This window comes from Primulina tabacum, chromosome 12, assembly GCF_025594145.1.
Source record: "Primulina tabacum isolate GXHZ01 chromosome 12, ASM2559414v2, whole genome shotgun sequence".
NCBI lineage: Eukaryota > Viridiplantae > Streptophyta > Magnoliopsida > Lamiales > Gesneriaceae > Primulina > Primulina tabacum.
Window position 1 is genome coordinate 39203083 of NC_134561.1, and position 23622 is coordinate 39226704.

The following is a 23622-nucleotide window of genomic DNA, read 5'->3' on the forward strand; positions in this document are numbered from 1 at the left end:
AAAATTCTGCATTGATTTTTGTTCTAGCAAGAGATCCTTTAGTAAAATCAATTTTTGGTTTACTATTCATTAAATACTAAAATTCATTTCTGAAACTGTATCAGTTTCTTTAACTTTTTTAAAGTTACTTTTATGAACAATATTGTTTTGATTTATAATTAATTCTTCTATTGTATCTTGTACAGAAGACTCTACATCTTCTCTTATTTGAGAAGTAGAAGCTCTAGAAGTTTGAGGAGCATCCACCATATAATCTAAAGATGAAATAAAAGAATGACTAGATCTTAATCTAGCATAAACAGAAGAGGGGAATAATTGTAAGGCCCTGTAAGTAATTATCCGGTAATTTGGCATAATTATGATAATTATTGAGTTGTAAATTAAAATAATTATTTATGCCAAATAAATTCAAGAAGTGTGTTAAAAATATGAATTTTAGAATATCGGAGAATTTAACGATATAAAATACATATAAAGTTTAAATAACACACGAGAGCAAATAAATTCAGACCGGGATAAATGGGCTTGGGTTACTATTTTGGTGATCCATTATTATTATTAAATACATGCAATACACACCTACCTCATTCAAGAAGAAAAAACGACATAAGAAAGAAGAAAACCCATTTCCCCCAACCCCATTCCCGTCACCCTTGGAGCAACCGTGGCAAAATCGCGATATCTCCTCCGTCCGGCGTCGAAATCTCGATCGGTCTGAAAGGGTGTCTTCCTAACATCCTAGGCTTCGATTCAAGTAAGAAATCACAAATTTTGAGCGAGGAAGCGAGCAGATCGAAGCTCCATTTTGTGAGCTCTGTTTCTGTGCAATATTTTGGTGAGTTCAGTTCTTGTGCTTCTGAAATTCGAAGTTTTGTGTATTGTCCGTTAAGAATCTCGACTTGTGGTTCGAATAGAACTTGTAGCTCTGTTTGTTAGCTTTCTATAGCCGCTGGAATCATCGAATTTCAATAAGAAACGGATTTGTTATGATTTTTCTACCAAATGTGCCAAAATCGAATTCTGCAATTGTGTAGGACACCTACTGTAATTCGAGTTTTTGTCAATTATGCGCTCGGATTCTGGACTTGTGATTCAAATAAGAGTTGTAGAGCTTTGTGTTTTCTTCGTAATGATATAAGATTCGTTATATTCCATTAAGATTTGAGCAAGTTATGCTTGTTTTTCTGGAACTGCTCAGTGTATGAGATTCTGTCCGCGAATTCGGAAGTAGCAGTGAGTTCTTGAAAATTCTGAGAATAATCTACTGAGATACGAATTTTATGCTTTTTGTGCCAAATCGGACATTGGTATGAAATGTAGTTTTCATGATCAGCTTATTGTGGTTTTGTTTAGGCCGAGAGTCTTGAAGAGAAGTTGATATTGGAGTTTCAAGTTGGTATAGGTATGTTACAGCTCGGTAACATACGACGGTAAAACATAAATTATGTTTAATTGTCATTCTGTGTTACATGGATCGTGTTTATGACTTGTTGACTGTTGTAAATTGTTAAATGCATTCGTTGTGATCTATGTTTATTATTATGACATATTATTGGCATTTAGCATCGGGCATACAGTTATGACATTCATGTTGAGCCTATCGTTCTTGTTAGCCCATTGTTGATATCCGTTGTTATCTGGCACTGTTGTTTATCTCGGGATCATTGTGTGGTTGATAGCCTATACACATGAGACCGTAGATGTGATTGAACAATCCCATGGTTAGTGCTGCCTTTTGAGGTGAGCGCTGGGATTGTGTCATCTAGTTTGTTCTGTTGTGCCATCCTGTTATATCGTATTAGCTGTATGGAGGCCGAGTCAGGGGTGTTATTCAGCACAGTTTGGCATACCTCGCATACTTGGCAGGGCGATTTAGCTGCATGACGATGTAGCTCCCCTGTGTTGTTGCTCGGGCATTATTCCAGTTGTTATCGTACCGTTTGTTGGCTCCTGTTATCTCGATTATTCGTTGAGCCTTTCATGCATTGCATATTACATTTTATTATATGATGATGCATGATTTATGATTATTGTTGTTATTGTTGAACTGTTTCATACCAAAATCCTAACCTCAGTTGTTTACTGGGGGGCTACTGTGGTTGCTATTGGGCACTATGGTAGATCTCCCGAGTCGTTTTGCAGCATCAGGCCGAAGTTCCGCCAGTGGAGCTCGGGATTGAGGTTGGATTGCTTGGTTCTGTTCAGTGGAGTCTCCCAGTTAGTCTATATGTATGTCTTGGGTTTGTTTCAGTCTTGTATTGAAGTTTTTTTGCCGGGGAGATGCCCCGTGTATCTGTAGTGGTATTTGGTTGTTTTTGCACTGTTCTGAGTCGACTCTGTGATATTTTTGATCTAGTGAGTAATTGATAGGTTTTAATTTCTGCTTAGTCCTGGCCAGTGCGGCTATAAGTTGTTTAACTTCGGTTTTTGATTTAATGACTCTAGTTGGAGTATATTTTGATATAAACTGTTGTTTGAGTTTTCGGGATGTCCTACTTACGGGGAGGTCATGCCGAATTTTTTCTAGGCCCTGAGGTCCGTTTTAAAGTATTTTAAACCTTTTTCCGCTGCAGCTTTAAGTCAAACCATTATTGTTTGATCATTAATTGTCATTAGAGTAAATGGGCCTCACATCTTGGTATCAGAGCGTGAACTGGGATACGCTCGAACTAGAGTCTAGGACACTCGAGTCTTGACGCTAAAATGGTTGTTGCGCCTGTGTATGCTACTCGACAGCATGTTTATGTAATTATAAGATTTGTTGGCTTCCATTCTAATTGTTTTGATGTTTTATCGTAAAGAATGGAGGGAGATGGAGAAATTCCTGTTAATGAGATTCCTCTAGCTCGAGGTCGAGGTCGTGGACGTGGTAGACCTCGTGTCCATGTTGTTGATGATACTTTTGTTGAGCAAGCTGATGATCATCTAGACCAGCTTAGGATGGATGAGTTAGTTGCTCGTTTCCATTCTATGCATCCACCTCGATTCAGTGGTTCTGAGGGAGCTGAGAAAGCAGAACTATGGATTTCTGAGATTGAGGAATTGTTTGATTTGATTGAGTATCCTTCAGAGTGTCGATTGAGATTAGCTGTGCATCAGTTGAAAGATCGTACTAAAATGTGGTGGTCTACTATATTGATGACTTTAGATGCTCAGAGAATTGTTCCATCATGGTATATATTCAAGCTGAATTTTAAGGAGAGTTACTATCCTCTATCATTTTACAGTTCTAAGGCTTCGGAGTTTCATAATTTGAAGCAGGGCGACATGTTAGTTTCGGAGTATGCAGATACTTTTTATGCTATGCTGAGATATGCTCCTCATGTTGTTGCGAGTCAGGTTGCTGTTGTTGAAAGTTTCATTGAAGGATTGAACGATCATCTGCACCCTTTTGTTTATACCGGTAAGCCACTGAATTATCTTGAAGCAGTAGAAATAGCAAAAAGGGCTGAAGCTAGTCTTAAGAGGAGTGGCAATTGAGTTCCTACCCAACATCATCAGTCGAGGAGGCAACAATTCAGTTCATCTGGTTCTGCATCTCTTCGTCCACGTGGGAAGCAATTTAAGAAGCACGGTTCTAGTTCTTCGAGTTCAGGGAGTTCAGGGAACCATTGGTGGATATCGTTATAGTGGACCTTATTGTGATCAGTATGGGGGCAAGCATTCCAGTAATCAGTGTGTTGGAGTTCAAGGGGGTTTGTAATAATTGTGGTCGGCCGGGTCATTTTGCTAGAGTTTGTCCTAGTAAGACGGGGAAATCAGCCCTGGCAGGTAGTGGAGCTCAAAGTAATAGAATTCCAGCAGCGTCCCAGTCTTCCCATCAGCCTAGTCGCCCTTCGCATCAGAGCAGAGGGCAAGGTGGTCAACAGAATCAGTCATCTGTTCATGTATTCGCCTTTACTGCGGACGAGGCTCAGGCAGCTCCAGGTACTGTCATTACTGGTAACTGTACTCTATGTGGTTTTATAGCCAAGTGTTATTTGATACCGGAGAATCTCATTCCTTTGTTTCTCATGCATTCGTTGTTTCGCATGATCTTCGCACAACTAGTATGAATTCCAATCTATCTGTTGCTACTCCGATGGGCAAAATGATTATCATTGATAATGTGGTGTTCAATGCGGTTTTGTTTCACGATGAAAATGTTCTGTATCTGAATCTCATAGTCCTACATATGCATGACTTTGATTGTATCATTGGTATGGATGTTTTCATTGCAAATCATGCCACTGTTGACTGTTATCGAGGAATAGTTCGTTTCAGGCCTAGCTTTGCTCCTAAATGGACTTTCTATGGCCGTGGTTTTCAAGCCAAGATTCCTCTAGTTTCTGCCATTGAGATGAATCGATTGTTAGATTCTGGTCATAAAGGTTTTCTGGTTTATGCTGTTGATCTATCGCAGGATGAGCGACGGATTTCTGATATTTCTGTAGTTTGTGAATTTCCTGATGTGTTTCCAGAAGAGATTCCTGGTTTTCCACCAGAACGAGAAGTTGAGTTCAGTATCGAATTAATGCTAGGAACGGAACCCATATCTCGAGCACCATATCGTTTAGCTCCCGTTGAGCTAAAAGAACTGAAAGAACAATTACAGGATTTGTTGAGTAAAGGTTATATTCGCTCGAGTTCTTCACCGTGGGGTGCACCGATTCTATTTGTCAAGAAGAAAGATGGTACGGTGCGGATGTGTATTGATTATCGGCAACTGAATAAGTTTACTGTCAAGAATAAATATCCACTCCCTAGGATTGATGACTTATTTGATCAGTTGCAAGGTACTTCGGTGTATTCTAAGATTGATCTCCGTTCTGGGTACCATCAAGTGCGAGTTAGACAAGAAGATATGCCGAAAACAGCTTTCGCACGAGATACGGACACTTTGAATTTTTGGTTATGCCTTTTGATTTGACCAACGCTCCTGCTATGTTTATGGACTTGATGAATCGAGTATTTCGTAAATATCTCGATCGTTTTGTGATTGTATTCATCGATGATATTCTTGTTTATTTCAAGTTTGAGGAAGAGCATGCCAAACACTTGAGATTAGTTCTTCGAACTCTTCAAAGGAAGCAGTTGTACGCCAAGCTATCCAAGTATGAGTTTTGGTTAGATAGAGTTGTGTTTCTGGGCCATGTCATATCTCAACATGGTATTTCTGTCGATCCAAGTAAAGTGAAAGCAGTTCTAAACTGGGCACGACCGACCAATGTGCCAGAGATTCGCAGTTTCATGGGTTTAGTTGGTTATTACCGAAGATTTATCGAAAATTTCTCAAAGATTGCTAGACCTATCACTCAACTGACTCAGAAAAATAAAAGATTCATTTGGTCTGATGAATGTGAGTCAAGTTTTGTCGAGTTGAAGAAGAGATTGACTTCTGCACCAGTTCTTACCATCCCAAGTTGTTCTGGAGGATTCGTTGTTTGTACCGATGCATCAAATCGAGGATTAGGTTGTGCACTGATGCAGCATGGAAGAGTTGTGGCCTATGGTTCTCGTCAGTTGAAACCGCATGAGTCTAAGTATCCTGTTCATGACTTGGAATTGGTTGCTATTGTTTTTGCTCTCAAGATTTGGAGGCATTATTTGTTTGGGAACAATTTGTAATCTATTCTGATCACAAGAGTTTGAAGTATTTGTTCTCTCAGTCAGATCTGAATATGAGACAGAGACGTTGGATGGATCTTTTGAAAGATTATGATTGTGAGATCCAGTATCATCCGGGAAAAGTGAATGTCATTGCCGATGATTTGAGTCGTAAGGTTGTTGATGTTAATTTATCCTTGATTCATGTTTCTAAGTTACGAAATGATATTTGCACTTCCGGGTTGGATTTTCAAATCCAAGGTAATGCTGTTTGTGTGTATCAGATTTCTATTGAGCCAGAGTTGATTCAGATTGTAAAGTCAGCTCAGAAAACTGATGATCGAGTTCTGAAATCTTATGAGTTAGTATCTCAAGGACACCAATCTGGTTTCTCAATTCACTCAGATGATTCTCTTCGGTTGAATGGTAGATTGGTTGTCCCAGATATTCCTAAAGTGCGTACAGCTATCCTTAAAGAAGCTCATTGTACTCGATATAGTATCCACCCAAGAGGAAGGAAAATGTATCATATTCTATGGCCTCAGTTTTGGTGGAAGAATATGAAAAAGGATGTGGCTAAGTTTGTGTCTCGTTGTCTGATCTGTCAGCAAGTCAAAGCAGAACGAATGAGACCTGGAGGATTATTGCATAGTCTTGAGGTTCCTCAGTGGAACTGGGAGCACGTGGCTATGGATTTTGTTACGCATTTGCCACGTACTTCTCGTCATTTCGATGCCATTTGGGTGATTGTCGACAGATTATCTATATCGGCACACTTTATTCCGTATGAGAGGACGTATTCGTTCAAGAAAATGGCTCGTCTGTATATTGAAAATGTTGTGAGACTTCATGGAGTTCCAGTTGCAATAGTCTCAGATCGTGACCCTAGATTCACATCAAAGTTTTGAACTAGTTTTCAAAAAGAAATGGGTACACGACTTGCGATGAGTAATGCATACCATCCTCAGACCAATGGTCAGACAGAGCGTACAATCCAGACACTCGAGGATCTGCTTCGAGCAGTGGTTATGGATTTCAAAGACAGTTGGCAGGAAGCTTTACCACTAGTAGAATTTTCATATAACAACAGTTTCCAGGTGACTATTGGTATGGCTCTTTTTGAAGCTTTGTACGGCATACGGTGTCGATCACCTCTTTGTTGGGATGAATTTGGTGAGAAGCAGTTGACTGTGTAGAACCTGTTATATCAAACTACGTATAAGCCATGTATAATTACTATTATTTAAATTAAAATGATTTCTTTTATATTTAAAGCATTTTAAATTTTATTAAGTCATGAGCATTTATTTTAAATCGCAGTAGTTTAGCTTTTATCTTTTCGGATAAAAAAGCGAGGCCGGACCGGAGTCGGAGTATTGAGATAAGTTAATCTAGGCTTATTTTATTTAAGAAATTGTAACTTAACATGTTAGTAAATTTATTTTAAAAATTAGCCATGCATGCAAGATAATTATTATCCCAAATTAATGTATTAACTCACTAAAATACATAATTAGTGTTTAAAACTTTAAGGAGATAAAATTCACTATTTAAGCAATATTTTCCTCCATTTTATATCAAGAATTCGGCCATCACATTAAAAGATTTAAAAAGTTTGACAACTCTCCATTTTTATTCCTTTCCTTATCCATTCTTGGTAGATAATCACTTCGTTTTTTTCATCACCAATAATTATTGAATTAAGCAATATTCCATCCCATTTTAATAGTAGATTTCGGCCACCTCCTTGATAGGATTTAAAATATTTGGCAATTCTCCATTTTTAATTCATTTCCTTATCTTTTCTTGGGAGATAATTCCATCACATTTAATCTTCAATAATTATTAATTAAGCAATTTTCCTACCTTATTTTGAATGATAAAATCGGCCACAACCTCCATTAAATCAAATCAAATCACTCTTCATTCCTTATCTATCAAACACTAGGATAGAAAGTTGGGTTGGCCATTTCAAATCTCCATTTATCTTGCAATCATTCCCTTCATTTCCTATGCTTCTCTCCCTCACCACTTCCACCGAAATTTAGTAGCAAAACCTCTCAAAAAAACGTGAGAAACAAGGAAGAAAACAAGAAAGTAAAGGAACTCCGTCTCCGCCGCGCCGTGTCGTCGTATCAATTTGTTTTTTTTTCAAACAAATTCAAGACATGTATATATGTTTCTTTTCTCTTCAATCAAGCCATATAATTATTTTTAGACATCACATGTACATGTTTTTAATAGCAAAAACCGAAATGTTTGACAGCAAGTTTCGAAAACCTGCGCAGAATATTTTCGGCTTCTCTTCATGCTTCACGTTTGGTATCGTTTTGATGGTTTCAAGGTTTGGCTCAGTTCCAGGCGTTCAAGGCTGCTTATGGTCATGTTATAGGGTGTGTTAGGAAGGGATTAGTCCATTGTTTTGAGCCCTTTCGCCCCAGCAAAACAATCTTTGACAGCAACTCGCAACCTTTCAATTTTTGGCCCTCGATTTTAGTTGTTGATTGTCTAAAGGGAGAGTTCGGATCTTGGTTGGCCTATGGCCTATAACCACTGTTTGAACACTTCCCTAGCATGTATAGGACGTGACCAAGATGACCTTTCATGGCTTGGTTTATATTCCCATCGGTTTTAAAACAAAACAAGACAGCCCCTCGGTTTTCATTCTTTTTCGAGTTGTGTGAGTAGTTTTCGGTTTTGAGGTTGGTGTGGATCTTGGTTGGCTTTTTAGCCCTTAGCCACGGTTCACACAATGCCTCATGATGTCTAGATCATGCCATGGTCGATCCCATGGCAACTGGAATGATCCATGACAGCAAAACAAGCAACACCCCCACGCGTGCCATGTGTGTTCTTGGGTGAAGATTGGGATCGTCGTAGGTGTTGGATTGGATTGTGGTTGGCCTAGGGCCCTTAGCCATAGTTCAAACCACACCTTAGGATGTTGGGAAGAGGTTCTGGTTGGCAGTTCAAGCCCCAATGGCCAATAGCCTCGTAAACAAAGCAAGAAAGGACAACAGCTGCTGCTGTATTTTTGACAGCAACTTTGCCTTCGGTTCAGAGGCTTGTTTTGAGTTCTTGGTTGGCTTTTAGCCTATGACCTTGGAATGTACAGTACCTCATTGAGTTAGGAAGGTCATGTTTTTGGCCGTTTGTGATTTGGTTAAGTTTAGAGGTCGTACGAGAATTTACGGTGCGATGTGCCAAAGTGACTCTCGAAAGAGCGTTTCATGATTTTGGCCTCCATGCACAATTTTCGTGTATTAAAGCCCTTGGTATTTATTTTCCAGTATTTTAGGCGTATTTTAATCATGACTAAATGATGGTTCGATGTTGGTTCGGGTTGGTACGGAGTCATGGTTAGATACTAAGTTTGTTGGGCGTAATAGTCTCGTTTTTAGTTCAATTTTGATGTGTTGGTCAAGTTAAGTTTATTTTCATGTTTCTCATGTTAGAATTAGGTCGCAGCGAGCCTGGGAATGATCCAACCCATTTGGTAAAAATAAGACAGAGTTTTTAATTATATTACGTGGATAAAATATAAAATGTTTATTTTGAGATATACATTTTATGTCTTGTGGCCACTTCACGCTTATGGGATTATTACTTCACCCGGTGACTTACGACCGATTCATGTTCATGTATGGGTACGGATATCCAGTCCAAGGGCTGTGATTATCTCTACCGCCCAGTATACTGTGGTTTAGTCTGATCAGACGAGCATGTTATGTTACGTTATGTTATGGGCCACTTGAGTAGAACATTATCTCAACAGAAAATTATGATATGCTATTTTACGACAGGGCTCTATCGAGCAAACATTTTACATACGATTTTCAGTTATGCACGTATTTATAATTATTCATGACACGATTTTCACGTTACGCTTTACGATATGATATCTTTTCATGGCATGCAATTTTTTGATACATTTTAGTTGTTATTCACGATATATGCATGCTGAGTCTTTAGACTCACTAGACTTGATTGTTGTGAGTACTGATGAGATCGGGACCGAGGGCGGGGACCAGTGAGCTAGCTTGGGTCGGCAGTAGTAGGAACCCGAGGACCTCATGTTTCAGTTTATTTATCATTTTTATGCTCAAACTCATTTTGTCTTGTTGAAATATTTTTGAGTGATTGTTTTGAAACAGTATTTACTTCCGCTGCTATTTTAACATTAAAACTTTTATCCATTTATTTTATGAATGAGGCAAGTTATTTACTTTTAAAGAAAATTTTAAATTATTCCGCAAATTTTCAAATACGAAATATGGGCCTCTACAGACTAGACCTGAGATTGCTCAGGAAATGCATGATAAAGTCCAGTTGAATCGTCAGAGAATGAAAGCAGCCCAAGATCGGCAAGCTAGTTATGCTAACAGACGTCGTCGACCTCTAGAATTTCAAGTTGGAGATTTTGTGTTTCTGAGAATCTCTCCGTTTAGAGGTGTTGTTCGTTTTGGTATGAGAGGTAAGTTGTCATCTCGTTTCGTTGGCCCCTACGAGATTGTTGAGCGTATTGAGACTTGCGCTTATCGTTTGGATTTGCCCCAGTCTTTATCTGGCATCCATGATGGTTTCCATGTTTCTATGTTGCGTAAGTATGAGCCCGATCCGTCTCATGTGATTCAGCCTGATGAGGTTGAACTTGATCCGTCTCTATCGTATACTGAGTATCCTGTTTGTATCTTGGATCGTAAAGATAAAGTTTTACACAATAAAGTTATTCCACTTGTACGTGTTCAGTGGTCGAGGCATGGTGTAGAAGAATCAACGTGGGAAACAGAAGAGAAGATGAGAGCATCTTATCCATATCTGTTTGATTCCTAATAATGTATTGTTGGTTTCGTATTGTGTGTAAGATGTATGTGGAAAAACAGAAATTTCGAGGACGAAATTTGTTTTAAGGGGTGGAGAAGTGTAAGGCCCTGTAATTAATTATCCGGTAATTTGGCATAATTAGAATAATTATTGAGTTGTAAATTAAAATAATTATTTATGCCAAATAAATTCAAGAAGTATGTTAAAAATATGTATTTTAAAATATCGGAGAATTTAACGATATAAAATACATATAGAGTTTAAATAACACACGAGAGCAAATAAATTTAGACCGGGATAAATGGGCTTGGGTTACTATTTTGGTGATCTATTATTATTATTAAATACATGCAATACACACCTACCTCATTCAAGAAGAAAAAAACGACATAAGAAAGAAGAAAACCCATTTCCCTCAACCCCATTCCCGTCACCCTTGGAGCAACCGTGGCAAAATCGCGATATCTCCTCCGTCCGGCGTCGAAATCTCGATCGGTCTGAAGGAGTGTCTTCCTAACATCCTAGGCTTCAATTCAACTCAGAAACCACGAATTTTGAGCGAGGAAGCGAGCTGATCAAAGCTCCATTTCGCGAGCCCTGTTTGTGTGCAGTATTTTGGTGAGTTCGGTTCTTGTGCTTCTGAAATTCGAAGTTTTGTGTATTGTCCGTTAAGAATCTCGACTTGTGGCTCGAATAGAACTTGTAGCTCTGTTTGTTAGCTTTCTATAGCCGCTGGAATCATCGAATTTCAATAAGAAACGGATTTGTTATGATTTTTCTACCAAATGTGCCAAAATCGAATTCTGCAATTGTGCTGTGCAGGACACCTACTGTAATTCGAGTTTTTGTCAATTATGCGCTCGGATTCTGCACTTGTGATTCAAATAAGAGTTGTAGATCTTTGTGTTGTCTTCGTAATGATATAAGATTCGTTATATTCTATTAAGAATTGAGCAAGTTATGCTTGTTTTTCTGGAACTGCTCAGTGTATGAGATTTTGTCCGCGAATTAGGAAGTAGCAGTGAGTTCTTGAAAATTCTGAGAATAATCTACTGAGATTCTGAAGATGGTTTCAACTAAAGAAACTTAATTGAGTTATCTTTCATTTTCAATTAGCGGATATTGATTTGAGTTAATATTGAGTGAGATACGAATTTTAAGCTCTTTTGTGCCAAATCGGACATTGGTATGGAATGTAGTTTTCATGATCAGCTTATTGTGGTTTTGTTTAGGCCGAGAGTCTTGAAGAGAAGTTGATATTGGAGTTTCAAGTTGGTATAGGTATGTTACAGCTCGGTAACATACGACGGTAAAACATAAATTATGTTTAATTGTCATTCTGTGTTACATGGATCGTGTTTATGACTTGTTGACTGTTGTAAATTGTTAAATGCCTTCGTTGTGATCTATGTTTATTATTATGACATATTATTGGCACTTAGCATCGGGCATACAGTTATGACATTCATATTGAACATATCGTTCTTGTTAGTCCATTGTTGATATCCGTTGTTATCTGGCACTGTTGTTTATCTCGGGATCATTGTGTGGCTGATAGGCCTATACACATGAGACCGTAGATGTGATTGAACAATCCCATGGTTAGTGCAGCCTTTTGAGGTGAGCGCTGGGATTGTGTCATCTAGTTTGTTCTGTTGTGTCATCCTGTTATATCGTATCAGGTATATGGAGGCCGAGTCAGGGGTGTTATTCAACACAGCTTGGCATACCTCGCATACTTGGCAGGGCGGTTTAGCTGCATGACGATATAGCTCCCCTGTGTTGTTGCTCGAGCATTATTCCAGTTGTTATCGTACCGTTTGTTGGCTCCTGTTATCCCGATTATTCGTTGAGCCTTTCATGCATTGCATATTACATTTTATTATATGATGATGCATGATTTATGATTATTGTTGTTATTGTTGAACTGTTTCATACCAGAATCCTAACCTCAGTTGTTTACTGGGGGGGGCTACTGTGGTTGCTATTGGGCACCATGATAGATCTCCCGAGTCGTTGTGCAGCATCAGGCCGAAGTTCCGTCAGTGGAGCTCGGGATTGAGGTTGGATTGCTTGGTTCTGTTCAGTGGAGTCTCCCAGTTAGTCTATATGTATATCTTGGGTTTGTTTCAGTCTTGTATTGAAGCTTATTTGCCGGGGAAATGCCCCGTGTATCTGTAGTGGTATTTGGTTGTTTTTGCAATGTTCTGAGTCGACTCTGTGATATTTTTGATCTGGTGAGTAATTGGTAATTTTTAATTTCTGCTTAGTCCTGGCCAGTGCGGCTATAGGTTGTTTAACTTCGGTTTTTGATTTAATGACTCTAGTTGGAGTATATTTTGATATAAACTGCTGTTTGAGTTTTCGGGATGTCCTACTTACGGGGAGGTCATGCCGAATTTTTTCTAGGCCCTGAGGTCTGTTTTAAAGTATTTTAAATCTTTTTCCACTGCAGCTTTAAATCAAACCATTATTGTTTGATCATTAATTGTCATTAGAGTAAATGAGCCTCACAATAATCTTCTTTGTTCATTATTGAACGGTATTTGAACAAATCCTTCATTATTTTGTATAACTTTTTGTATGTCCCTATTTATTATAGGATTTCTAGGAACAGCTTGTTCAATTATCCAGTTTTCTGAAATTTCAATTTCTTCCGATTTTATAGATCTATTAAAATTAGTTTCTATTAGAATAGTTTCATTTAATTTTTTATCTATTCTTTTACACATATGATTAAGTGTAAATAATGGTTTATAATAAATACGATAACAGATACATATGACTTATGTTCCAGGAATATAATTATAACCATGTGTTTTAACATTTAATGTTAAAGAATCTAATATATTTATATCAGACAAAGATAAAGATAAATTAGGATGAACATCAAAATATACTGGACCATGAGCCAGACTAGATTGAATTATTCCCATAAGGGATTGTTTCTAATTTAAATTTCTACCATCTCCTAAAGCTACTATGAAGCCTTCAGGTAGTCCTTCTAAAGTTAAAGGTCTAAAAGCAATTTGAATTAAACCTATATGAATTAATCTATAATTTTTCCTATAAGGTAAAATATCTTTATTATTTAACAATCTAATAACCATTTCATCATTATGAAGAGGTACTGATAATTCTGTAGTTTTAACTATTTGTTTGAAACCAATTTTTCAAAGGTTCCTAACTTATAAATCATTTTAGATTCTATCTTAGGAATAATCCATTTATTCAATAAATTCAAATTTTCTGGTAAATCATATTTTTCATTTAAACTGGTTTAAACAGTTTCTTTCATACCAAAAATATTCATTGAATGAAACTGCTAAATTATTAACCAGACTATTTACATGGCTCTGATACCATATGTGGCTTGGAATCAAAGTGAATCTGATACGTGACATTGTTTTATCAAATTTTTTCTTTGTGGCTTTCGCACACATGGAGGATTAAAGCGAATAGTAAAATTCAAAAATTCAAAAAGTTTACATTGATTTGCCACCTACTTTTGTCACGATATGTCATGATGTGATATTCCACCAACTCTGAATAGTGAAATCCACTACCAACGATTTTAATCATCATTAATATTGTTCTTTATAGAAAAAAATAAATTACATTCATTTTTTTTTTAATTAACACTTCCATTACTCCCAATTTTCCCAAAAAGCAAATAACGAAGAGGCGGTGGGCTGACTTTGATTAAAAGGTCCGATTCTGATCCAAACATCCGAAATCAATTTTGACTTCCGGCTAACTACACCTGTGCTCTGTATGCTTTTCTTCTTCTCTTAAATTTCGGATTCCTTACACTCGAAGCTAAATAATCACCGTCGAATCATCCCTCAAACCCTCCAAGAATTCAGGTACGGCAACTAAAATCCTCGTCGTTTTTTTTCCTCCTCGATTTCGTCTACCGACCGTATCTTTTTCATTGATTAAAATTAAAATTAAAATTAAAATTAAAATTGGTACTCGAAGTTGGGGGTTCTAGGGCTTTCTTTTAATCATGTTAAGGTTAATAAAGTTGCCTTTTTTGCATGAGTAATCCATTGGCATGCTGAGGATTTGTCGAAATCATTTTATTTGTTGGGTTTATTGAGTGTAGGACAATCCGATTTTTTTTATTGTTCTCTTATGACTAATCCTTGCATGGAATGAGAATTAGAGAAGAAGTTGTGTTTGATTGAGAATTTTTAACAGTTAGTGTTTATTTTCTTTGTTGTGGTTGATAAATTGTTTTGATGGTATTTTGAGTCTGTTACTCATTACATGATTTGAGCTTTTATAGAAGTGTATACAAGATATCCGAAGGGATAAACATGTTCTTTATTGTTATTGAAAAGCAGAGGAAGGTCCTTTGTTGCATCCTTTAAAATATCCAACTCTGTTATTCTTATTGTGTTACCTTTAGCATATCAATTAATGTCGAGTCTATCTAGTGACTATTGAAGCTTTTATTGCATGTATGAATTTTTTTACTAGCCTATTTTGGAGATCTTTAGAAAAATCCTTTTTATGTGCTAGCATACTGAGATATTGTCTTCTCACTTTTGTAAAATGGTAGTGCTCCAAAGCTCATGGCTACAGCCACAATGGCCACGGCAGCAGGTGCAGCTGCTCTTTTGTATTACACGTTGAATAAAAAAATTCAATCGAATAGAAGAATTAGTGATGATGATGAAAATGGTGGAGATGTGCACAATCATCCCCCATTGGCGGTTGATAGAGTCTCTCATAGACTTATACAAGCTCCTGCAACATGGCTAGAGACAATATCTACTTTGTCGGAGACTCTTAGATTTACTTACTCTGAGACTTTGGGGAAGTGGCCCATTGGTGATTTGGCTTTTGGTATCAGTTTTCTCTTAAAACGGCAGGTATGCATTTTTCAAATTTCACATGTTCCAAGCTATTCTTTTGACGGGTGATACACAACATCTCCCCGTTTCCATTTTCACAATATTCATGACTTTTAGGTGTAAATTAAAATCTTTTGTAGAAACTATATAGAACGGTAAAATGCTAAGTTCAGATTATTGTTGAACTGAAGAACTGATTTTACTTAGAGGAGTTAATAGTTGCATCATCATCCATATGATCTGGGAAGTGCTGGTTGTGAATGTATCAAAGCAGTGAGAACAGTTTTAGGTTCACATAACATGATATTGGCGTAATAGTAAACAGGGAATGTATTAAACTAATCGGAGTTAACATATAGAAGGCGAAGATGATGATTTAAGGTTCGGTAGGTTTTGTTTACTTGCTCAACTGATATCCAAGCAAATGGTCGCACTGAACCATGTATATATGTGGTACCGAAAATACTAGCATAAGATCATGTTCATAAACTGTTAGTTTATGGGCAGTTGCTCCCAATTTATAAGTTAATTTATCTTTCAACAAGAAATTGGATGTTCTGCAAATGTAATTGTTAAGACTGAACTTACTATGCAGGGAAATTTGCACGTTAGCCGTGAATTTGGTGGTAAAGACAGCTTACAGCTTAAAGGACTTGAAATTTGTGTGGAGCTTAAATATCTCTTAAATTTGCTTACACTCTGCTGGCATTTCTCAAAAAAGCCCTTCCCTTTATTTTTGGAGGAAACTGGGTATTCTAAAGAAGATGTTCTCCTCCAAGAACCTAAAGCTGGCGTAAAGTTTTATTTCTACTTGTTGACTAAATATTTTGAGTGTTTATCTGGTTGTAAGCTCATTATCTGATCTGTATTTTGAATCTTGATGTAGATATTAAAACCAGCATTTACTATATTGGTCGACCACAAAGCAAAAAATTTCCTTTTGCTGATCCGTGGAACTCACAGTGTCAAGGATACTTTGACCGCTGTTACAGGAGCAGTGGTACCATTCCATCATACCGTGGTTTATGGAGGTGGAGTCAACAACTTGGTTTTAGGTTATGCACATTGCGGAATGGTTGCAGCTGCAAGATGGATTGCAAAACTTGCCACTCCTCGTCTCCTCATGGCAGTGAACAGCCATCCCGATTACACCCTTAAGGTTTACATTTTCTTCAACTCAAGTTTCTTTAAAGGGATGAAAACAGGCTGGGCGGGCAAACTTCTCACTTGACCCAGGAAAATATTTTTTGGCCCTGATCTGTTAGGTTAAATAAAGCCATCCCTTTAAAACCTGGTCTGGACTGGGTATCCATTCCAGTCCAGTAGCCAGGTTTTATTTTTTCAGTTTTTATTTTAATAAAGTATAAAATTAAAATAAAATGAGATTATATATGTCAGCAAATATATTAATTAACTTATTTAAGAAGTATAGATAATATCAAAGTAAAAAAATTGAAGAATGCATTTTGTAATAAATACAATAATTGAGTGGTTAAGAAAACACCCCCACGAGGTTATAAGATTTAAGTTTACTTGGTTGGTTTTACTTGGACGAGGTGTGAGTTTTCACCTCTGATATTTTTCCTATCTGGCATGTGAAATCACACAGAAACTCCATTCTCTAATTCTGAATTATGTCGTTTACACATTTGCATTATACAGTCCAAAACTTCTTTAGCTGACTCATCCAGTTTTTTCCCAGAATTATGTGTAAGTTGAGAAAATGGCTTCCGTCATAGGTACTATCTGTTGAAGCTGCTTTAACTGCATAATTTTTTAATATGTCATGCTAATGTCTGATTGAAAAGTTAAATTTATCTATTACATCACTTGAGGCATCAAGAATTCTTTTTCGCTTTTAATATATTTTTTTCACTCATATTTCAGGTTAAGTTTAACTTTGAAATTTGGCCCTTGTTACTGCTAATGCTTTGGTTTCAAGACTTACTGTTCTGTTGTCTACAGATCGTTGGACATTCTCTGGGTGGTGGCACAGCTGCACTTTTAACATATGTATTACGTGAACAAAAAGAGTTATCAACCACTACTTGTTTTGCTTTTGCTCCAGGTTCATTTAATTTTCTTGATTAGTTCTGTACATTTATTGTTGTCTGGTCTAGATTATCCTTTTTAGTATTATATTATTAAGGACATGGTTTTATACATGATCATGAATTATTACTTGCAGCTGCTTGTATGACTTGGGAACTGGCTGAATCAGGAAATGAGTTTGTTACTTCTGTAATTAACGGTGCTGATTTGGTGCCCACTTTCTCAGCTGCATCTGTGGATGACTTGCGTGCTGAGGTATTTTTCCAAGTGCTGTCCAAAGTATTTCCTAGATTTTGCAGTTTGTCTCGAAAAGAGATTGATTTGTTTGTTCTATATCTCCACATTAAATGTTGTTGTAGTAGTCACCTCGACTTATCCATGTCAGAATAGTTTCATCTAATGGGGTTCCACTTTTAACGCGTTAAAGATAAGCTAGGTAAGAACTAATATCAGATGATAAATTTGGATATGACAGACATGCTTAACGGTTCGCCGGTTCTGGTTCAGGAGGCTCCGGGACCGGTCGAGCCAGTTCCATGGTAAATCTGCACTGCAGACCAGTTTTATAATTTATAGACTGGTTTTGGTCCGGGTCGAACCGGTTCCAGGTCCAAATTTTATTATTTTTTAATATAAAATTACTATTATTAATGGACAAATTTTTTTATTTAGTATTTTGAGTGGAAACAATACTGATTAATCATAAAAGTAAAATAACTTAAATATTGATTTTCACTATTAATCATCTAAAATTAATCACGATTTATTAAAATATATTTTGAGCATTCCGGATCTTCGTCGGAGCTTGAGCTTTGAAATTCTTTGATTGCTCCAACAGTCCTATTCTTTTTTCGGCTATAAATCAATCTTGTAGGCATGCTAACATGCTAAGTGTTTCTGACTTTAAGTTAGTTTTTCGTTCACCATTGATTCTTCCACATAGTAAAAAAGCTGATTCAGAAGCAACGATTTTACTTTGAATGACTCTCTTGCAATTACCGCTAACTCTGGTTAAAGTTGAGAATTTACTTTCCGCGAATCAAGTACATCGAAATTCTTTGTAGTCCCAATATATTGGCTTAGATAAATTTGGATCTCATTGTAATATGTTGTTGTCACCGATTTTCTTTTGAACTTTTATCGTTTCAAACTTTGAAAGAAGTTCAGTGCTCCACTTTTGCTTCTCTCTGTCGGCATCTCCTTCAACTGTGCACTCAGTTCACATTTTTCACTAGCATAAAAATCAAATAATTCTCGAAAAGAATGCATCGTCGACTTCTTTTGATAGTTAACATTCTTCCGAAGAAATTTAACATAATATTAAAAAATAATGTCTAACCCACGTTGACTTTGACTAAGATCAACTAATGTTGTAAGTCATGCACAATTGGGTTATTCTCCCAATATTTCGTTTTCTATTTGGAAACAAAATCATGCATAACGTCATCATGATATTCAATAAATTTCAGTGTTCTAAAACTCATGCTAGCCGGCCGCCTTGGCGCCTCCAAGGAGCTACCCGCTTTGACTTTGACTAATATCAACTAATTTTGTTAAGCCATTTGTTAAGCCATGCACAATTGGGATATTCTCCCAACATTTCAAAAAAAAAAAAAATTTCCATTTGGAAGCAAAATCATGCATAACATCATCATGGTAATCAATAAATTCCAGTGTTCTTAAACTCGGGGAGCCGCCCGATCGGAGGAGGCGTCTAGGTGGCAAGGGCGCCTAGGCGGTCCTATGTGTTTAGAGGTTTTTTGGGAATTTTTAGCCAGTTAAACAACATGACGTAAGAAAGAATGACAGGTTTCTGCTTTTTATTTTTTTGGGATTGGAAGCCCAATTAAAACCACGATTTATTGGCTTGCGCTTGTCCTAACACATCACTCTCATCTTCTTTGTTTGCTTATTTCTGCCCACATAAGAAAATTGAGTCAGACTCTAAAAGTAATTTTTTTCTTTATTATGATTTCTATTGCATTGCCTATTATCCTGACTTGCCTTAAGCAGAAGAAGTAGGAGGAATGAACCATGTGTCAATTGGATTTTAATAGTCAATTGAATTTTAACAAAGTTTGGGTTGAAATATATTCTAAGAACCATTACAAGTCTCTTGATACCGTGGAATCCGCCTGGTTGGGCCTAGTCCCCTCCTACGCGTCCTAGGCTCTAGGCGCTGGTCTAGCGCTCGACTAGCCCTAGAGAATTTTAGAACATATTGAAAAGCAAATGTAGAAATATGATTGCGGTAGGGTAATTAATGCCATAAAAGTTTTCGTTTGCTGCTATAAAAATTTCTAACAAATAAATACAGTTACTTAAAATATTCAATCATAGCCAATCAACATTAAAGACTCCGCGACAATATTTTGCATGTAACAACAAAATTTAAAGCATATGTTTCTATAGTGTATGCGTTATGTGACAATTCTTAATGATCTTGCTCTAAAATTCTTTTTTGCATAATCTAAGTTTCATCAATCTATTGACATGTAACAACAAGATAAGATTCATGTTTCATATTTAGTCCAAATATCTTTTGTCAAACTAACTCTATGAGAAATATTTGAAAGATGCGATTTTAGTGTTTCTTTATATTCCTTATACATATCAGAATAAAATTTCTTAAGTTTGTGTCTAGAAATACTGTAAAACCCAGGTTGAATAGTACTAATAAATTCAACAAAACTATTATAAAAGATCGAAAACATTTCATAACAAAATTAACAATGACTTTTTGAGTAATTTCTTTTGTAATTATGAAATTTTTAATACTTGAATGATTAGTTTGTTGTTGGGTTGGTTTCTACCGAATGGTTGTAGAGTTAAGGGTCAAGTTTATGTATCTTGACTAAATGTTTTTCCAAGTGTCGATACCACCTGAACCTCCACCCGTTTTGTAGAATATTTGATTTTGCAAATTTTACATATGGCAAAAGTGTTGTTCGTAAGTGATCCCAAACTTTTCTTCGCTTTGCTCGGGCTGTCATCATACCCGTTGCAATCGTATTGCTTACTCGGGCGGACGATGACGTCCCTACATCTTTGTTGAAGAGTTTCATGGCTTCTTACTGCTTGTGGTCATGTTCGACTTCATTAAAGTCGGTGATGTAGCCAAAATGTTCACCAAAGTGAGAAATGTATTCACCACGACCACCACGGTTTGAAGATGACGCTGTTGAAATTCGAATTATTTATTTGAGTACATTGCAAAAGAGCAAGTATATAATAATTAAGAGAATATTGAGTGTAGATAAAATTATAACAAATTTTATTGAATATATGTTAACAAATGATAGTAAATAGAGAAATGTAGAGTTGAGAAAATTTTTGTTTAAAATGTTAAAAAACAATCTTGTATTTAAAGTTGATGGGTTAAAAAAAAAATTTGCGCAATTGCAGAAAGAAAAGTGTATTCAGTAGCCATTGGCAATCCGACAGCTACTCAATTGTAGCCGTTGGCCCAGCGGCCATTTATTATTATTTTTTAAAATTTCCTGTTCCGGACCGGATCCGGTCCCAGAACCGGTTTAATCGGTTCAGGAAATACTAAATCGGTTCAATACATTAAATAGTGGATTGGAGGTGGTTCGGTGTGCGGTCCATCCATACCGGTCCGGTTCAGGTCCGAATTGGTCCGTTAAGCATGCCTAACTGAGGTCAGGTAACCCTGTAGTGCACTCGGAAGAGGAATATGATTTAACCTGTGAATTCGTAAAACCTGAAACTGACTCTTTGGTGTGCTTATCTTCGATTTGAGATTAATATAGAGGTGTAATGTAGAGGTTTGTGCGCATTATGTTTTTTCCGCACGTTCTACCTTAATTTTATTGGCTCACAATAGCTTTATGCCATTCGAAGGTCACAGCATCTGCATGGTTGAATGATCTGAGAAATCAAATTGAACGTACCCGAATCCTTAGTACTGTGTATAGATCTGCTTCAGCGTTGGGTTCTCGGCTTCCATCCATGGCCAGTGCTAAAGCAAAAGTGGCTGGTGCTGGTGCACTACTACGTCCAGTTTCCAGTGGTACTCAGGTGTAAATATTTGATCCTAATATTTCAGCATTTGGAAAGGCAGACAGCTCTCAAGTAGTGTCAACTTCTATTGTATTTCAACATATAGTATGATGATGTCATAACCAATTCCTGTTGGGTCTTCTGCTTTTTAAATAGGAAGATTTGTTTGACACGATTGCGGTAGTTTTAAGGTGACAACTTTGAGTAATGATTATCGGTGTTGGTAAATTCAAGATCATTAACACTGCCACTTTTACCTTCAACATTCAGGATGATATTGTCTTCCAATCTCGTCTAACTAAGTTGTTTACACACGTGAATTCAGAGTTGCATTTAGTTAGATCTTGTTGGACCAACATTTTACTCGGTGATGTAGGTGGTTATGAAGAGAGCTCAAAGCATGGCGCAGGCAGCTTTGACCCGTCCTGGCCTAAATATGTCTTCATGGTCTTGCATTGGTCCTCGTCAGAGATCCCGTACAAATTGCAGTGTGAGAGCAGAGACTCCAGAATCTTCGTCAACTCAGAGAGGAACATTAGACCCTTTCCAAACAACTGTTGAGGAGACCGTAGTTGTTACAAATACCAAAGAACTTCCAGAATTCTCCTCAGAGGATGCAGCAGGGACTTCAGACAATCGTGCAAGTGAGATTGCTTTTGCAGACAGCGATGATGGTGAGGGTGTATTGGACCACATAAGAAATGAAGATCGCATGACAGAAGTTGAATTGTGGCAACAGCTAGAACGAGAGCTTTACGAGCAGGAGTCATCTGAGGAAGTTGATACGGTAAAGGAAATTAGGGAAGAAGAAGCTGCAGCCATTGCTGAGGTAAGTGATGATAACGAGCCTGTACCGAATACAATGGACGTGCACAGATTTTTCCCTCCTGGAAAGATAATGCATATTGTTACACTGGTTAACGATGACCCTGACCGGGTGAGTGATGCCAGCACATCAAGTGATTTGGACGAAACCTCGGAGGAAGAGCCGAAAGTGGGTATTTTCCTCACTCCCAGGTCGTTATATAGTAAATTGAGGCTGTCACAGACCATGATCGCTGACCATTATATGCCTATCTATAGAAGACAAATAGAAAAGCTGATTAGGGAAATTGAAAATGAAGGGAATAATGAAGAAGACAATTGTATTCTTTAGTAAGTTGAGTGGTGGTGGATTCATTTTGGCGAGTTAAAATGATGACTTTTGCTGTATTCCATCATTGTGCTGAGCCAATCTAGTTAGTGATAGGGCCCTCCCTTTCTACAGATTTAAATGATACATCATTGTTTATAAAATTCAAATATAATTATTACTATTTAATAAACTTTTCATTTTGAAAAATATCTTCCCTCGTGTATTTCAATAAACTTGGGGTGGTAAATTTTTTACTATTATTATTTAAAGTTGATAAGTCTAAATAACTAAATATAAATAAATCTGACGGACTCGGTCCGGATCCTCTGCTGTTAAGGATTAAAAGCACTCGGTGCTGTTTTGCTAGACGCCACCATTTTGGAAGCTGGCAGGAAAAAAATTCCTGGGCTTTTTTCCTCCTCTGTTTCCATGTACGAACTTTTTTTTTTTTTTGCCCAATAACATTTCTTCTTCTCTTCTTTTTAAAAGAGTTTAAAAAAATCAAGTTCAGTACATATAATTTTTTAGCTCTTTTTAATTTCTCAAAAGCTCGTGAACAAGCATCGAATATTATATTACTAAATAGTAATTTATTTATATAATCATATTAAGTAAAAATCATTTGAATTAATTTTTCCTTCTGAAATTATAATTTTTAGTCCTAATTATATGATTATTTACAAATTTTAAGAAACATTTTGGCCTTGAAAAGTCATTTTTGGAACCGAAAATCCTCATTGCTATTCATATGTATGTTAACTATGATAAATTAATTAAATCATGATAAAGAGTATCGTTTGACAAATGTGTCGAAGTTAACCGTGAAACGAGTTGTGACACCAAGCGTGAAAGCCTTCTTCATGTGACAAGCTGTCCATCTCTCTTTTATATGTATGTGGATTGTAGCCAATTGTTTTCATGAAAACTATATTATGCTAGTAGAACACTCTATTCCTTATCAAACTAGGTCGTATAATCAATATCATACATGCATCTCTTAAGATCAGTTAAGAAATACGAACCATTTTCATCAAATTTCACAAATGCTTGATGTCATTTTGCATTAAGTTCCATGTGCACAATCCATGGAATATCTGAGTCATTTTCTCGTGCAAGACTTTTATCATAGCTTGATCATGG

The 23622-nt window shown here is 36.8% G+C and overlaps 1 protein-coding gene and 1 long non-coding RNA gene across 2 annotated transcripts; both read left to right on the forward strand.

Moving 5' to 3' along the window:
* Nucleotides 1-620: 620 nt before the first annotated feature.
* LOC142521498 (uncharacterized) lies at nucleotides 621-12931 on the forward strand. Its single transcript, XR_012814213.1, has 3 exons — nucleotides 621-807; nucleotides 1354-1402; nucleotides 11643-12931. It is a non-coding gene; the product is annotated as an uncharacterized LOC142521498 (long non-coding RNA).
* A 1133-nt stretch (nucleotides 12932-14064) lies between these two features.
* Nucleotides 14065-22672, forward strand: LOC142520636 (uncharacterized). Its single transcript, XM_075623698.1, has 8 exons — nucleotides 14065-14276; nucleotides 14978-15290; nucleotides 15868-16065; nucleotides 16159-16431; nucleotides 17238-17340; nucleotides 17461-17579; nucleotides 21189-21365; nucleotides 21724-22672. Exons 2-8 carry the CDS (start codon nucleotides 14991-14993, stop codon nucleotides 22501-22503), a joined length of 1950 nt encoding a protein of 649 aa, XP_075479813.1. The 5' UTR covers nucleotides 14065-14276; nucleotides 14978-14990; the 3' UTR covers nucleotides 22504-22672.
* The last annotated feature ends 950 nt before the right edge of the window (nucleotides 22673-23622 follow it).

Bases quoted from the DNA above. Each gene is read 5' to 3' on its own strand.
- LOC142520636 (XM_075623698.1), top strand. From the start codon at position 14,991: ATGGCTACAGCCACAATGGCCACGGCAGCAGGTGCAGCTGCTCTTTTG. The intron at 15,291-15,867 runs GTATGCATTTTT...CTTACTATGCAG, and splicing joins GTTTTCTCTTAAAACGGCAG to GGAAATTTGCACGTTAGCCG. The intron at 21,366-21,723 runs GTGTAAATATTT...TCGGTGATGTAG, and splicing joins CAGTTTCCAGTGGTACTCAG to GTGGTTATGAAGAGAGCTCA.